At 44.6% G+C, this 16157-nt stretch overlaps 1 protein-coding gene across 13 annotated transcripts in view; it reads left to right on the top strand.

Moving 5' to 3' along the window:
• EVL (Enah/Vasp-like) overlaps window positions 1–16157 on the top strand; it is a 144028-nt gene that overhangs the window by 79867 nt on the left and 48004 nt on the right. Inside the window, exon 1 of one of the 13 annotated variants that reach the window (XM_081860444.1) lies at window positions 13597–13906. The exons of the other annotated variants lie outside the window; for them this stretch is intronic. Coding sequence (XP_081716570.1) covers window positions 13834–13906 — 73 coding nt within the window. The 5' untranslated portion in view covers window positions 13597–13833. Of the gene's footprint in view, window positions 1–13596; window positions 13907–16157 lie in introns of those variants that run through there. 13 annotated transcript variants of the gene reach the window in all.

The following is a 16157-nucleotide window of genomic DNA, read 5'->3' as shown; positions in this document are numbered from 1 at the left end:
CTGTGTGTGTGTGCCTGTGGCCCCATGCGCTGCGGCCACAGCTTGGCGGAGAGAGAGGTCAGGTACTGGGCTTTTGTGATTATGATGATGATGATGATGATATATACAATACGATATTCTTTATTGTCATCGTCCCATACAGAACAACGAAATTGAAAAAATCTACATCAGACATTCAAAAACCAACAAGCCTGCTATCCCAACTATCCCAGCCTGGTTAACCCCCTAAAAACTCTGATACCCCATAATTAAATACAGTATACTCCCATGGAGACTACCTTACACTGCGTTTAAAACCAAAATCGCATTTGGATAGAAACTGTTTCTCAGGCGGCTAGTCCTAGTCTTTATAACCCTTTTCCCAGAAGGCAGAAGCCGAAAGAGATCATTTCCGGGGTGCGCACTATCCTGCACTATCTCTGCAGCATTCTTATGACCTGGAAGCATAGATTTGATCAAAGGTGGGAAGAGTGCACCGAATTATTCTCTCTGCAGTCATTACAACCCTGGACAGCATTGCTTTTTCCCTGACCGTGCAGCTCCCAAACCACACACCCAGACCATAAGTTAATGCACTCTCAACAGTACAGTGGTAAATTGCCATCCACAGGTGCTTTGAGAGATTATTTTTCTGGAGGATTCTCAGAAAATATAACCTCTGCTGTGCTCTCTTCATCGGGTCTTTGCTGTTTTCTCCCCAGGTTAGGTCATCTCTAAACTCCATTCCCAGAAATCGAAACACAGATATGTTGCACAATGAAAACCATAATGTTTGTTTAACATCAATGATAGCATCTAGTCAGACACAACAGAGAGAGATTTGGTGCCTTAGCTACACCCCTGGGTCCAGGGTCACCAGTCATGACAGAGAAGGGATTTGAATTTTGGCTTCCAAGTCTGATACACCACATTGGACTCTTCATGAACTCCCCCAAACATGGAAATATATATAGTTAGGACTGTGAGCTTGGAAGTACCTGATTTGTATATCATCCCAGCTATGAACTCACCGGTTAGCATGCCACCGCTGTCTGAATTAGTTCCCACCATCTATATTGGCGGTGGGGGTGGGGGTGGAGATATTCATGGTCTGACATACATTGTCATCATCACTGTTTTTATTTATTAGTCTCTTGCTACGTAAGGAATCTCTAAGTGACGTGATTTTTACAAGATAGAGATAGATAATTTCACTTATAAAAAAGAAAATCTACCACAGCTATTGCTTTCAAAATAATTACTGTCTTTTGAAAGGAGGAAGGCGCTTAGCAGCTCTTTGTTCTCAAACCAGAGTGTATTTTCAGAGTGTCGCAAGCCTCTTTGTGAGGGCAGTGTGCCCTGAAAGGCAGGTTTAACAATCTTTTTAATAAATAAACAAACTGCAGGCAAGTTATAATTTAGGAACAGACAGTTTGCCCCCTAGAATTCTCTACAAGGAAAGTTTCCAGAAGCATAGCCGTGCTGAGTCTGTTACAACAAAACCCAAAAGGGATCTAGTTGCATGTTAAAAGGTTTATTCTGGCATCTTGCTTTTGTAGACAGTCCTCAACTGGCAGATGTAACAGCACAGAAACAAGCATGTCCACACAAACAGACACATATTTATATGAGAGAAAAGTCGTCTCAGAACTTGTAGTCCTCCTTCTGCCTGTATCCCATCATTACTGAATTTGAAGCCTAGGAAATGTAGTTTTTTAAGGGTGCTGGGAATTCTGGTTCTGTGATGGGTAATTCTGGTTTGTGATTTTGAGGTGAGGGTGGAGAAATTTGCTCAAAATGTGCTTAAAATGTATGGTCTGTGTGCACAGTCAAAGATAAGACAAAGTTTTTACTTTGTTACGTTGAATGTGAATTCCAGATAGGAGTTTCATTACAGGTCCTTATTGTGATTCTCAAAACCAGTTCCTTTGAGTTAAATACATTGTTCTTTCACAAATGCATATAGACATACATTTCTCTTGTATGGTGTCTTGCGTTTCTTGGAATATTCTTGGGTGTCCTATTTTTAACATTGGTTTGTTTCATAAAACTGGCTTGTCCACCCATAATGTTTAGGCATTTGCGAGGCCTACAGTAGTTCACTCAAGTCTTTGGCATCATCACTCTGCCTGATTACTTAACTCAAACACCCACTTGTATGACCTAAATTAATCAGTTGTGTGGACTGGGGTAGCGGGAGGAATTCTTAGCACTCGGGGTGCTTTCAATAGAGAGCCTGTTTGTTTTAACTGCAGAGGAACTTTTTGGAAACGGCGTGTGCTTAGGGTGACACGCCAGCCTTAAATTTAGAATGCTAAAAGAGGGCAGCGCTGCGCAGTTTTTTCAGTGAGTGAAAACGTCTCTGTCAGTTTTTAGCTTTTTTAAATTACAGGCATCATAGGCTTACAATTTCTCCAAAATAATAGCCACGCAATGGGAATGCCTTAAATTAGTTTGTTGTGCCGTGGATATGCTATCTTTTTATTTTTATTTTCCACCTCAGAACAAAGTCTGTGTTTTGTTAGCTCATGTCCAACATGAAATGATTTTGGCTGTTAAAATAAAGCTCGCCGTAAGTTAAAGCAACATGATCATTTTCCCCTGCTTGTGAGCTTCCCGTTGCGATGTCTGGTTTGCCACTGTGAGAACAGGATGCTTGAGTAGATAATCCAGCTGGCATGATCCAGCAGTGCTCTTCTGATGTTCCTATCTAAGGGTCTTCTTGTTAGACAATTTTACTGGGTTTTCTTGCTGGCCTGTACTGAGGGCAGGGGAAGAGACTGTAATAAAGCCCAGGGCTTGTTTTTCTTTCCCACAGAACACAGTGTAATGTTATGGCATTCAACCTGGAGGTCACAAAAATCCTAAGGCAAAGGCCCTGTTTTTTTTTCTTGTCACTATTTTGTGGGTGAGGGGGATTAAGACACATAACATGAATTTTAAAGGTAACGGGACCCCTGATTGTTAGGTCCAGTCGCGGACGACTCTGGGGTTGCGGCGCTCATCTCGCTTTACTGGGCGAGGGAGCCGGCGTACAGCTTCCAGGTCGTGTGGCCAGCATGACTAAGCCACTTCTGGTGAACCAGAGCAGCGCACGGAAACGCCGTTTACCTTCCCGCCGGAGCGGTACCTATTTATCTACTTGCACTTTGACGTGCTCCTGCTAGGTTGGCAGGAACAGGGACCGAGCAACGGGTGCTCACCCCATCGTGGGGATTTGAACCGCCGTCCCTCTGATCTGCAAGTCCTAGGCTCTGTGGTTGAGAGCCAGTGTGGTGTAGTGCAGTGTTTCCCAACCTTTTTTGGGCAAAGGCACACTTGTTTCATGAAAAAAATCTCGAGGCACACCACCATTAGAAAATGTTTAAAAAATTAACTCTGTGCCTATATTGACTATATATAAAGTAACTCTCTTTAATAGGAATCAAATAAACACAAAGAAAGTATTTTATAATTACTTTATTATGAAATAGTAAGTACCGTATTTTTCGTCCCATAGGACGCTCCGTCCCATAGGACGCACCTACTTTTTTGAGGGGGGAAATAAAGGAAAATTTTTTTTCCTTTATTTCCCCCCAAAAAAACCAGGTCGGGGAACAGTGGGATGGCGGTGCTGCGCCTCCCCGCTGTCCCCCGAGCTTGTGGGGCTGGCCCATGTCTGCCTGGCGCGAGGGGCGCTCTGCTTCAGGGCGCCCCGCGCGTCCGGCGGCAGGGTACAGTCCGCAGCATGGGGAACCCTCTGTTTCAGGGCGCCCCATGCGCCCCCCGGGTGCGCAAGGCTTGCCAACACGAGCGCGGAGCACGGGGCGTCCTCCGAAGGGCGCCCCGTGCTCCGCGCTGCCAGCTGCCGCCCGCAAGCCTTGCGCTCCTGGGGGGAGATCCCCCGGGTGCGCAAGGCTGGCCAACACCAGCGCGGAGCACGGGGCGTCCTCCGAAGGGTGCCCCGTGCTCCGCGCTGCCAGCTGCCGCCCGCAAGCCTTGCGCTCCCGGGGGGAGATCCCCCGGGTGCGCAAGGCTGGCCAACACCAGCGCGGAGCACGGGGCGTCCTCTGGAGGGCGCCCCGTGCTCCGCGCTGCAGGCTGCTGCCCGCAAGCCTTGCGCTCCCGGGGGGAGATCCCCCGGGTGCGCAAGACTTGCCAACACCAGCGCGGAGCACGGGGTGGCCTCCGAAGGGCGCCCCGTGCTCTGCGCTGCCAGCTGACGCCCGCAAGCCTTGCGCTCCCGGGGGGAGATCCCCCGGGTGCGCAAGACTTGCCAACACCAGCGCGGAGCACGGGGTGGCCTCCGAAGGGCGCCCCGTGCTCTGCGCTGCCAGCTGACGCCCGCAAGCCTTGCGCTCCCGGGGGGAGATCCCCCGGGTGCGCAAGGCTGGCCGACACCAGCGCGGAGCACGGGGCGTCCTCTGGAGGGCGCCCCGTGCTCCGCGCTGCAGGCTGCTGCCCGCAAGCCTTGCGCTCCCGGGGGGAGATCCCCCGGGTGCGCAAGGCTTGCGGACACCTGCGTGGAGCACGGGGCGTCCTCCGGAGGGCGCCCCGTGCTCCGCGCTGCAGGCTGCTGCCGCGGAACACCGGTTGGGAAACACTGGTGTAGTGGTTAAGAGCGGTAGTCACGTAATCTGGGGAACCGGGTTCGTGTCTCCGCTTCTCCACATGCAGCTGCTGGGTGACCTTGGGCCAGTCACACTTCTTTGAAGTCTCTCAGCCCCACTCACCTCACAGAGTGTTTGTTGTGGGGGAGGAAGGGAAAGGAGATTGTTAGCCGCTTTGAGACTCCTGAAGAGGAGTGAAAGGCGGGATATCAAATCCAAACTCTTCTTCTTCTTCTTCTGTGGTTTAACCCACAGCGCCACCCGCGTCCCTACCATGAATTTACCGTAGGTTTGCACAATTAATGCAGATTGAAGTGCATTAGTGCTGCAAATCCACTTTAAAAAAATAAAATAAACAGACTTTTTGCATTTAGGAAAGTGACAAGGAAATCCTTTTTTAAAAAACTGCAGGTTGAAAGAATGATTAATGGGGTGGTGAGTAAACACCCCACGAGTAAATCAGAAAAGATTGTTCAGTAAAGATCAGATATAGTTTAAACCCTCTGTAAGCTTTGCAAAAGCAAATTAGGGTGAATGCTCAAGAAACACATTAAGTGGACAAACCCAATATAAAGGATTGTTTTATGTAGGGTTGACAGTGGTCAAAACTCCAGGTAGTCTCTCAGTTTTTATTTGAGCTACAGTGATGTCTCTCTCTCTCTCTGTATCAATCTGCAGCATTGTCCTAAATAGAACATTTTTTTGATGTGAATCTAGAAAACCCAAGACTGATTTCCACCCCCATGATATCACCGTTTCCTTTTTTTTGCATTAACCATTCATTGAGAGGCATATGGAAATGTTACAATGCAGAGTGTGATCTAGAGACACCCTGTATTAGGCAGGCTTAAGAATATAAGAGCCCTGCTCTATCACAACTTCTACAATATATATATATATATATATATATATATATATATATATATATATATATAAAATAATATTTATTACTTTTAAAGCTTACAAAAAAGAAAAAGAAGAGAGAAGACAAAAGAAAAAAAAAGAACAAAAAAGAGAACAAACAATACAATACAATATATAAACAATACAAAACACAACCTTAACACATTAAACTAAACACAATAAACAAAACAAAACAAAACAAAAACAATTTAAAAGCATACATCATACCTTTTCCATACTTTCATTCCTTTGTTTCATCGACCTCCTCTCACCTCCCTTTTTGTATTCCACTTCTATTAGTTGTCTCAGCAATTCCTTTCCATCTTTCTCTATTTTCTGTCATATAAATGTCTTAACATATTTTTAATCTTATTTTCCATTAAAGCTAGTATACTTATTTAAGCTTAACTCCTTAAAACATTTCCACTAAGGCTATAAAATTTCATTCCAACATTTTTCTATCACTCATTAATTTTACAATATTTCTATATGTAAACTTTAAATTTTCCAATCTTCTTCCACCATCTCCTCTCCCCGGTCTCGGACTCTGCCAGTCGCTTCCATCAACACAACTTCTACAATTATAACAGCAATCGAAGTGAATTCACTTTAATGGCACTAATATCCCAATAACTGTATGAAAGTAGAGGGGATTTATTTATTTTTTTGCTCTGCCTTCCTTCTTTTTAATTGCAAACTTTCCCCTTAATTTCTTAGAATTCAGAAGAGATCTGGGTGGAATTGACTAGACCAGAGTATCTTCTGGTCTAGTTAATTTCAGCCATAACAAAAGCTGTGCTTATCAGTCGTGCTAGTTCCACTTTTGAAGGTCTTTCTTCGGCTTTTCCTTGAAGTGCTAAGGCAGTCTGCAAAACAAGACATTGTAGTGAAACACAGGAAATAAACGTACGCACCACAGGCAAAGCCCGGCTATGCAACATTGCCTCCAAGTGTCTGAAAAGCTTTAATATTTGCACAGTATTTAGTGGCAGTTTGGATGCAATTAAGACAGGATGAAAGAGTAGTATTTCACGAAAAGATCAAAACACTTATTAGCTGATGTCAGGAGCCAAATGATTACAAGCCAAGAAATTAGGGACATCAGAGGTTTTGTTTTTAATCAACTGATTAATTCTGGCTTACTTTATTTATGATAGTTCTCTTTTTGGCAGTATTTACAAGTAGGCACCGTAACCAGTAATACTAGAGAATCGTGGCAGGAAATGAAATTTATATATATATTAAAAAGAGGGTAGCATGGAAGGGTACAGCACAAAAGGAAAGAGAAATAAGGAAACCGAGAAACACAGACTCACACAAAACCCAAGAGATACATGCAACAAAATGTTGCAGAATGTTAAAATATCAGGTTCAGCGTTCATCTTGCTGTGCTGAAATGTTTCTTGAATTTGAGTGGACAGATTCTCTTCCAGTTGTCTTTAGGAGTATGTGGCAGGGAATATTTACTTATTTTTATTTCATAAAATTTATTATACCTCTTGATTGTAAAGAACCTTAAAGCAGTTTACAAAAAGACCAAAATAATAATATTATTAATAATAATAATAGTAAAAACAATTAAAAGCAACTATTAAAATATTCAAAAAAGATAAAAATTGATAAACTGAAAACCAAATACAAGTCCACATTCTACATATCTGGGTAAGCGAGTCTAAACAAAAATGTTTTTAGCAGGTGCCAAGAAGAGTACAATGAAGAAGGTTCCTGCTTTGTATCAATAGGAAGGGAGTTCCAAAGTTTAGGTACTGGCACACTAAAAATATTACAATACAGAATGGGTATTATGGGACACCTGTAACGGATCAACAGATCAAATGTGGTCAAGTGGATATATATGGGGTTAAGGTGATCACAACACATAATCTAGAACAGGGACCAGCAAGCTTACTGCGCCTTGGGTCGGCGTCTCCAGCACCGATTTCACGGAGGGCTGGAGGGCGGGGGAGCATGTGCCCATACGCGTGCACACATGCTATTTCCGGCGCACTCCCAGGTTGGAGGAGCACCAGAAATAGCTTGTGCGCATGTGCACGGGCTTCCTCTGACCCGGATGTGCACCAGAAATAATGCTTGCGCATGCACAAATAATGCTTGCACACGCTATTTTCGGTGCTCCTCCGACCCGGAAGCGGGCAGCCGCACAGTGCAGCGCCAGTAAGAGCAGGTGGCGGGGGTTGCCACGGGCCGGATAAATGAGTCCCTTGGGCCTTATCCGGCCCGCGGGCCTTAGTTTGGGGACCCCTGATCTAGAATGTCCACTGTTCCTGTTTAGAAATTCAAAAGGAAAATAATTGTCACTTTGAAGTACATTTTTTAAAAAATGTAATCACATTTTAGGGAAGTTTCTTGAGGTTTTCTCCACACTGGCAAAAACATTCTTCAGAAACCAAGGTTTTGTCTGTTTTTCTAAGAGAGAGGGAGAGAATTAAAAGGGCTTGAGTAAAGCCAGTGAAGAGAATAGATTAGTGTTGCCTTGAGATTGTCAGCATTGTGTGTGGGGATTTGATTGTATGCTGGAAATTTAGGTTTGTGGATTAAATAACTCTGGCACAACAAATCTTTAAATAATTGACTCTTCATGTTGGGAAATTGACAGGGGAATGCACTAAAAGTGTAGGACAAGCGATTGATAGGAAGACTGCTACTGACCCAAATTTTGAAGACTGTGCATTAGTTAGGAGACTTTAAAGAACTCCACACAAACGAATCAGAATGAATGTTCCTTGTTCCCTACACTGTCCAACCATCTCGTCCTCTGTCATCCCCTTCTCCTTATGCCCTCAATCTTACCCAACATCAGAGTTTTTTTCCAGAGAATCTTCTCTTCTCATGAGGTGGCCAAAGTATTTGAGCTTCAGCTTCAGAATCTGCCCTTCCAGTGAGCACTCAGAGCTGATTTCCTTCAGAATGGATAGGTTTGATCTTTTTGCAGTCCATGGGACTCTCAAGAGTCTCCTCCGTGAATTTAGAAATAAATACTGTAATTTAAATAGAAACACGGTGCATCTTGCGATAATTGGGAAGACAGTGTTTCTACTCAGCCTGTACTCTAAGTGTAAACTGTTGATGGGCAACTTCAAGGTCCAATTGCTCGCCCTTCTTAGAGTTCCTGATCCCTGGACAGGACAGCCCTTCAAATAGAGGAGTGTCCTCTGCAAAGCTGGGCAACATGGCCACCCTAAATTCAGTAGTCTTTCTCTCTTACTTTAGTAGCATATTCAGAAGGGGTGGCAGAATCATCTTTTGGGTTCTAGTTCCTGAAACGCATTTGGAAGGGTCGCTCTTTCAAAGCATGTAGCACATTCAGGAATGAAGGAGTAGCAGGCCTCCCTGGCTGTTATCTACAGTTTAATCTGATCTACTGAGTTTCTGAGTTACATCTTTGGCTCAGCCTGTGGGAAGCTCGCTTGTGCATTCATCAGATGTGTAATTTCCTTCAGCCTAAGAGGGATTGTTCTCACTAATAGGCTTGATTTTCAAATCCACTTCAGTTTTATCTGGGCTTCCTATTGGCCTGATTTCAACAGCAGCACTTTGATAATCAATATCTTCTGTTGCTCTCTAGGAAGAGATGACTTCATTCCATTTAGGCATGAGAATGAGTCAAAAATAATAAATGATAATGCCCTGCCCCTTTTTACCCCCTTTTGGTTTACTTTGCTTTTGTCTCTGTGCCATGAATCAATGGCTTTCTGCCCCTTATTTGTTCCTATAATTAAAATTTCCTGACTTTCGGTAGGTTGAATTAGTTCTTGTTACTGCTTCTGTAAGCTGACATGATACCTACCACAGTGCCCTGGTGGGGAGGGGAGAGAACCCCACTTTAAAACTAGGTTTCCCATAGTGGGTGGGGAGAAGGTTGTGACCATACACCCTGCAAACCAATTCTTCCTTTGCTGAAGAGATATAGCAATCCAGGTTCTCAGAACAATCTGCTGCTAAATGCTGAGTGGTAACATACCTGAATGCCGGAGTTTCTTGCAAGCCATACATTATTCAGCTGCTAATGGCTTGATATGTTGTTGTTGTACAAATTTTCATGCTTTAAAAAAAAAAAAACAATAATAGTTGTTCAGCTCAGCGGCATACATGTACAGTGGTACCTTGGGTTAAGTACTTAATTCGTTCCGGAAGTCCGTACTTAACCTGAAACTGTTCTTAACCTGAAGCACAACTTTAGCTAATGGGGCCTCCTGCTGCTTTCGCGCTACCGGACCACGATTTCTGTTCTCAACCTGAAGCAGAGTTCTTAACCTGAAGCACTATTTCTGGGTTAGCGGAGTCTGTAACCTGAAGCGTATGTAACCTGAAGTGCCACTGTACAATGGCAAGTTATGTTGCTGAAATAGGATCTGGAATACGTTTAGCCAGTATTCAGTTGATGAAAGTTGTCTATTTTAGAATCTTAGGTGCCAGCAAGACAAACTGACCTGTCATGAATGCATTTTTTGGCTATCATTTGACAACCCTGTTACTGACTTCTGCCAGGCTGGAACTTGTGACTCAGGAATGAAAAGCTTCCTGCCCTATTGCTCATCGGCACAAATCTGGCTAGTGCTATTGCTTTCGGTATGGTGGTGTGTGTGTTTGGTATAGCATGCACAGGGCCCGTGTATATCTATTGCATCAATTAGGATGGAACAAATGAAGCAGTTGTCCACCAAATGAGCAGAATTAAAACATGCTTAGCTCTCTCCTACTGAAAGCAATGGGATATGAATGTGTTTCATATTTTCCTGGATCTTGCCTGTTGTTTTTTTCCAAACTGCTGCTTTTATCCCATTCTAGCTAAAGCAATATTTGCTTTACTGGCTGTTATGTTGATTGGGGATGCGTAAGCGGTACTTAATTAACTGTTTACATTAGTCTTAAAGCACATGATTCCCCCCCCCCAAATAATCCTTTGCAGTGCTATAGTTCCCAGGATCCTTTAGGGAAAGCTATGTGCTTTAAATGCGCTATAAATGCCCTACTTACTACGGTGGAACAACTGCTTTGTGAAATGAACCCTCGGTATGTATAGCCTAGTGAATGACGTTGCTAGTTAAGCGAAGTTGAATAAATGCACCCGGGCCTTTAAAATGACCTTTGCTAACATGATAACCTTCGGATGTTTTGGGCCACAACTCTCATGGTTGGAAATGGCTGCTTCAAAGGGCGAACCTTTAAGTGAGTGGCAGAATACGTGCAGAAAATGCAGGTGAATTATAGTGAATTCGTCTGAGCAGGGACATCTATATAGCTAAAACAGCACCATCCACACACAAGAGGGGAGGTGTCAGCAGGCTGCGGGGGAAATCTTTAGGAGGGGAGACTGCCAAAATAGCACTTGGAGGGCACATTGTCGACTGGAACCCTGAGCAGGAGCACTTCATGTTGCAACATTTTGCTGCATGCCCCACAGGTGTGCATCAAAAGCGCACCTGGATGAACTGGCTGGAGTGCCTCATTAAAATGTATATATTTCACTCTCTGTGTTTGTATACACACAAACACAAATGTGTATATACATATAACAGCATCCGGCTGTTAAACCAGATCGAATCCAGCCAGGGAAAGCTGGGAGCAGGACTCCTGCATTGGGGGGGGGGAGGGGTTGGACTTGATGAGCCTCAGGATCCCTCCCAAGTTTATGATTCCTGCAATGCTGTTTCCTTGTAATTTCTTCATATTTTTGAAGCACATTGCCCCAAGTATTTTCTGACGAAGGGTAATTAGTTATGAAAATATTTGGTCTTACTGGTGCGAAGGTGCCTGCAGGGAACCATCCTCAAAAAGAATTCGCACAGAGGGGACAGAATATGGTCATTGCTGTGTGCCAAGCATTGACTGAATCACCCCCCCCCCACCATTTGCTTAAAACAACAACAACAATAACAACAACAACAACAACATTGAGACTGGGTTCTGGAATTACTCCAGCAGGAGCATGGAAGTCAAGCTCCTTCCTGCCCCATTGAGATAATATGGGGTGCCCTGGGACCAACCATGGGGGTTTGTACTCAAATGGGGAAGAGCCATGGCATTGGTTTCTCACCTTTGGCATGAAGGCTGTTGTCTTACACAAGCAGTTGGCTCCCCAGTGGCTCTCGCACCATCAAGAAGGATATTAAGAACCTCTCAAAGGCTAGGATCTAGTGATGCCAATTCACATGCAGAAACACATGGTTAAAGCGCTATGTTAATTATTATTATTATTATTATTAATTTGTACCCTGCCCATCTGGCTGGGTTTCCCCAGCCACTCTGGGCGGCTTCCACAAAGACCAAAAATACATTAAGATGTCACACATTAAAAACTTCCCTGAACAGAGCTGCCTTAAGATGTCTTCTGAATGTCAGGTAGTTGTTTATCTCTTTGACATCTGATGGGAGGGTGTTCCACAGGGCGGGCGCCACTACCGAGAAGGCCCTCTGCCTGGTTCCCTGTAGCTTTGCTTCTCGCAATGAGGGAACCGCCAGAAGGCCCTCGGCGCTGGACCTCAGCATCCGGGCAGAACGATGGGGGTGGAGACGCTCCTTCAGGTATACTGGGCTGAGGCCCGGTATATAAAATGTTACCATTTTAAATGGTCATGGCTGTTGCAAGATTTGCAGTTGCAGCCCAAAAACTGAGAAGAATGTTAATCAAAAAGTCTGATAAGCAATTTAATATAGAAACTTGTTTGTGCAGGTCTGTATTTTAAGATGTAGATGATAGAAGATAGATAGATAGATAGATAGATAGATAGATAGATAGATAGAGATAGATGATAGATAGAGATAGATAGATAGATAGATAGATAGATAGATAGATAGATAGATAATTGATAGATCTGATACAGATCAATGGGTTATCACTGCATTTTAATGATGTACCTTTGCATATTCTGCACAGCAAGGCATAGAATATTTTTATCTCCTTTTTCCATTGGAACGACTGAGATGGCCGCAACAACAAATAAACTTTGAATTGAGTTGTAACAGTCATGGCTTGGAGCTGTCGTTTGTTAAGGATGCGGAGAGTTGTAGCAGACTCCTTTAAGCTCCTGCAATTCCCAGGCTCCTGTAATTGATTCCTCTTCACAAGAATTCTTCACAAACTACAGGCCCCATTATTCTTTGAGGGAAGCTGTGGCTGTTTATAGTGGTATCATCACAGTGCTTTGAATGTACGATATGAACGTACCCATGGCAGGCATGGTTAGTTTGTGCCAGCATGTTTTCATGCAAAAAACAGGCGTTTTCAAAGCTGTAATGATGCTTTTCCTCATGCACTCTGATTGATTTTGGAAGAGTCTTCTATCAATGACTCCGTGTGGGTTTTATAATTTCCCTCTCTGCTGGTGAATTACACATAATATTACGCCAGAGAGCGACAGTTTTAATAATAAAACACTAATTGAAGAGTGGCTGCGATAGATTTCGGAATTTCTGCGCAGCCTCCCCTTCCAGCATATGTTGATTTGGGACTCTTGTTTCCTTCTGCAGATTAATTGAGATTAATCTCGTTAGAGAATTGGCCAGGGAAATAAGTGCCTGGGCAGAAGAGAGACCTTGGCAGCCAAAGCCAGGCTCTCAAGAATGTGCTACAGATTCCCAATTCTTGCTTCCAGATTTGGCAGTTGTTTGATTCCTTATGGCTTCCCTGATCCGCCCTATAATAAAAAGCTAGTGTTTTCTTTTTTTAACTTTGAAAAGTTTAACAGTTTTTTGGGTTTTTTTTTGCAGGTAAAAAAACAAACCCTACCACCACTTAATTGAAACTAGCTGTATATAATTACTGTTGTTGCTGCTGCTGCTGTTATTATTATTATTATTTGAAAAAGTTTGACACATGTTCTCCCCTCCCTAACCTAATTCCGCTTCTCAAAACAGGACCTCAGAACTCTGCAGTATTTCACGTTGACAAGTGACATGTGATGCCGGTTGACGGGTCTCAAAGACCCATCTCCTGTTTCAGTCCCTTCAAACTCTGCCTAATCTAAGACATATATGGTTCAGGGCGGCATGTGTCTGTTTTCTCCTGTCCCCGCGGCTCTGATTGGAGGGTTTTTTAGGTCCAGAATATCCCAAGGAGTCTTTAGGGTTATTGGCTGTGTTTCAGGTTTACTCTTCTCTCTCTTTCCCCCCTCCCCCACCGTTTCGGAGGTGGTTGTTCCCCCCCCCCCTTACCCGAGGGATTTCCCTTGTTATGCTGCAGACTTGATTCTGTGGCCTCTCAGCTTCAAAGCCCCTCTTCCGGATGTGTCATTTGGATATAGTATCCCCTATGCCTAATGCAGGAATCAATCGGACGTCGTTGCTTAAACGACCCACGCTCTCCATGCCGCAACGCAGGAAGTAACTCAGTTCTGCTAACATGCCAGTCCGGCGGACTCGGCACGGTCATCTGAAAGGAGTCAGCTGGGCCACCATCAGCCTCAGCACTCGGTGTAAGTACAGCTTTATGTGGGTTGAAAGCATTGCAAGTCATGCAAGGCCCCCCCCCCCGTCAAAGCACTGTGTTGGTGTGCGAAGGCTGCAAGGACTCGGCACTTTTTGTGGGAGGGGGGGTGCTTCCTTGGGGAAATGACAATAATGAAATCTTGCTGTGGCAGTCCTCGTTTAAGCAACGACCTCCTCGTTTAGAGCCAGTGTGGTGTAGTGGTTAAGAGCGGTAGTCTCGTAATCTGGGGAACTGGGTTCGTGTCTCCGCTCCTCCACATGCAGCTGCTGGGTGACCTTGGGCCAGTCACACTTCTCTGAAGTCTCTCAGCCCCACTCACCTCACAGAGTGTTTGTTGTGGGGGAGGAAGGGAAAGGAGAATGTTAGCCGCTTTGAGACTCCTTAAAGGGAGTGAAAGGCGGGATATCAAATCCAAACTCTTCTTCTTCTTCTTCGTGGACTCCCCCCTCCCCGCCAAAACAATTCTTACTTTCTTCATAGCTAACAACGGTTTTGATTAGCAATGACAAGGTCCAAGCTAACGTCCCTGTCGCAGAATCGCCCTTGTACGATGAGAACCGTGATAATAGCAACGCTTCACTTAAAAAAACATTTTTTGGGGGAGGGGAGGGGGAGACCAGATTGGGTTTGATTTTATACCCTGCTTTTCTATTAAAACGGCACCCAGACCTGAAATAAGAGCAAATAATAATTGTTGGGTTATCGTGGATTACCTTCGGTATAGATTTTGCTCAAGGTGCGATATGCATCTTCTTGGAAAATCCCCTCTGGGTTTTAGCAGATATGGAATGCAACTTAAAACAATTATGGAAAAAAGGGGGGGGCAAGTAAGAAAACCAGGAAAGATGGGAAAGAGATGGACAGGGAGTAACTGAGATTTGGGGGCTGGATATTTTTGTACTCCTAAACATGGTTACTGATGAGGGATACTCTAAAAATGAATTGCTCATTTTTAAAAACTCCTTCATGTACAAAAGTGTTCGGAATATTGTAGGGAGCATAAAGTATCTGTATAAAAGTGCAATCCTTACACGGCAGTAAATCCCAATGAACTTGCTGCGGCTTGCTTCTGAGTAGGCATGCCTGGGATTGCAGTGTAAATCACCTTATTGCACAGATATTTTTCTGAGCAGCTTGCTAGGGTGAGACCTGAGCACTGAAGGGCTCCTTGCTCATGCCCTTGCAGAAATAAAGTACGGCGAACTCAGTGGAGTCGTTTCAGAGTTACAGCCCTGTGAAGCAGAGATGACTTCTTGAGACTAATTTGGATTGTAAATTATCCCCACCCCAATCCACAGAGGAGTAACAGGAGTAAAGCCTGAAGTAACCGTGACAGAGCTGTTTTCTCTTTGCCTGCTGCAAACTCCTTGTTATGTCTGCCCTGCTTTAAAAAGACAGAGATTCTATCACCCCACCCCACTGCCCCATGGTGCAAGTCAGCTGACCCCTTTAGTAGTCTGCAGCTTTTCAGAATAGTCATGCCACGTGATAAACTTTATGGAGCGCCTGGTGGCCTGAATGAGTCCCACAGGGACTGGATGGCACATTTGTCTAGTGTGCTGGTTTCATTCTTACCCCCAAGGAAGTCTGTTGTTCTGTGTTGACAAGCTGCATTTCCATGGGATGACGGTATTCGTTGGACACAAAGCAGACAAACAGGAAGTACTTCTTCACAGGGCATGTAGTTAAACCATGGAATTAGTCCCCACAAGATGTGGCTGTTGACACCAACTTGGAATTAAAAGGGAATTAGGCAAATCCATGGAGGTTAAGCTATCAATAGCTGTATACTACCACAGAGGTCTGGGACGCGGGTGGCGCTGTGGGTTAAACCACAGAGCCTAGGACTTGCTGATCAGAAGGTCGGCGGTTTGAATCCCCACAACGGGGTGAGCTCCCGTTGCTCGGTTCCTGCTCCTGCCAACCTAGCAGTTCGGAAGCATGTCAAAGTGCTAATAGATAAATAGGTACCGCTCCTGCGGGAAGGTAAACGGCGTTTCTGTGCGCTGCTCTGGTTCGCCAGAAGCGGCTTAGTCATGCTGGCCACATGACCTGGAAGCTATACGCCGGCTCCCTCGGCCAATAAAGTGAGATGAGCGCTGCAACCCCAGAGTCGGCCACGACTGGACCTAATGGTCAGGGGTCCCTTTACAGTGGTGCCCCGCAAGATGAACGCCTCACAAGACGAAAAACCCGCTAGACGAAAGGGTTTTCCGTTTTGGAGGCGCTTCGCAAAA

The sequence above is a fragment of the Podarcis erhardii genome, assembly GCF_964252035.2.
Source record: "Podarcis erhardii genome assembly, chromosome: 1".
Taxonomy (NCBI): Eukaryota; Metazoa; Chordata; class Lepidosauria; order Squamata; family Lacertidae; genus Podarcis; species Podarcis erhardii.
The sequence above is the reverse complement of the archived record's forward strand: the minus strand, read 5'-3'. Positions and strand labels throughout refer to the sequence as shown.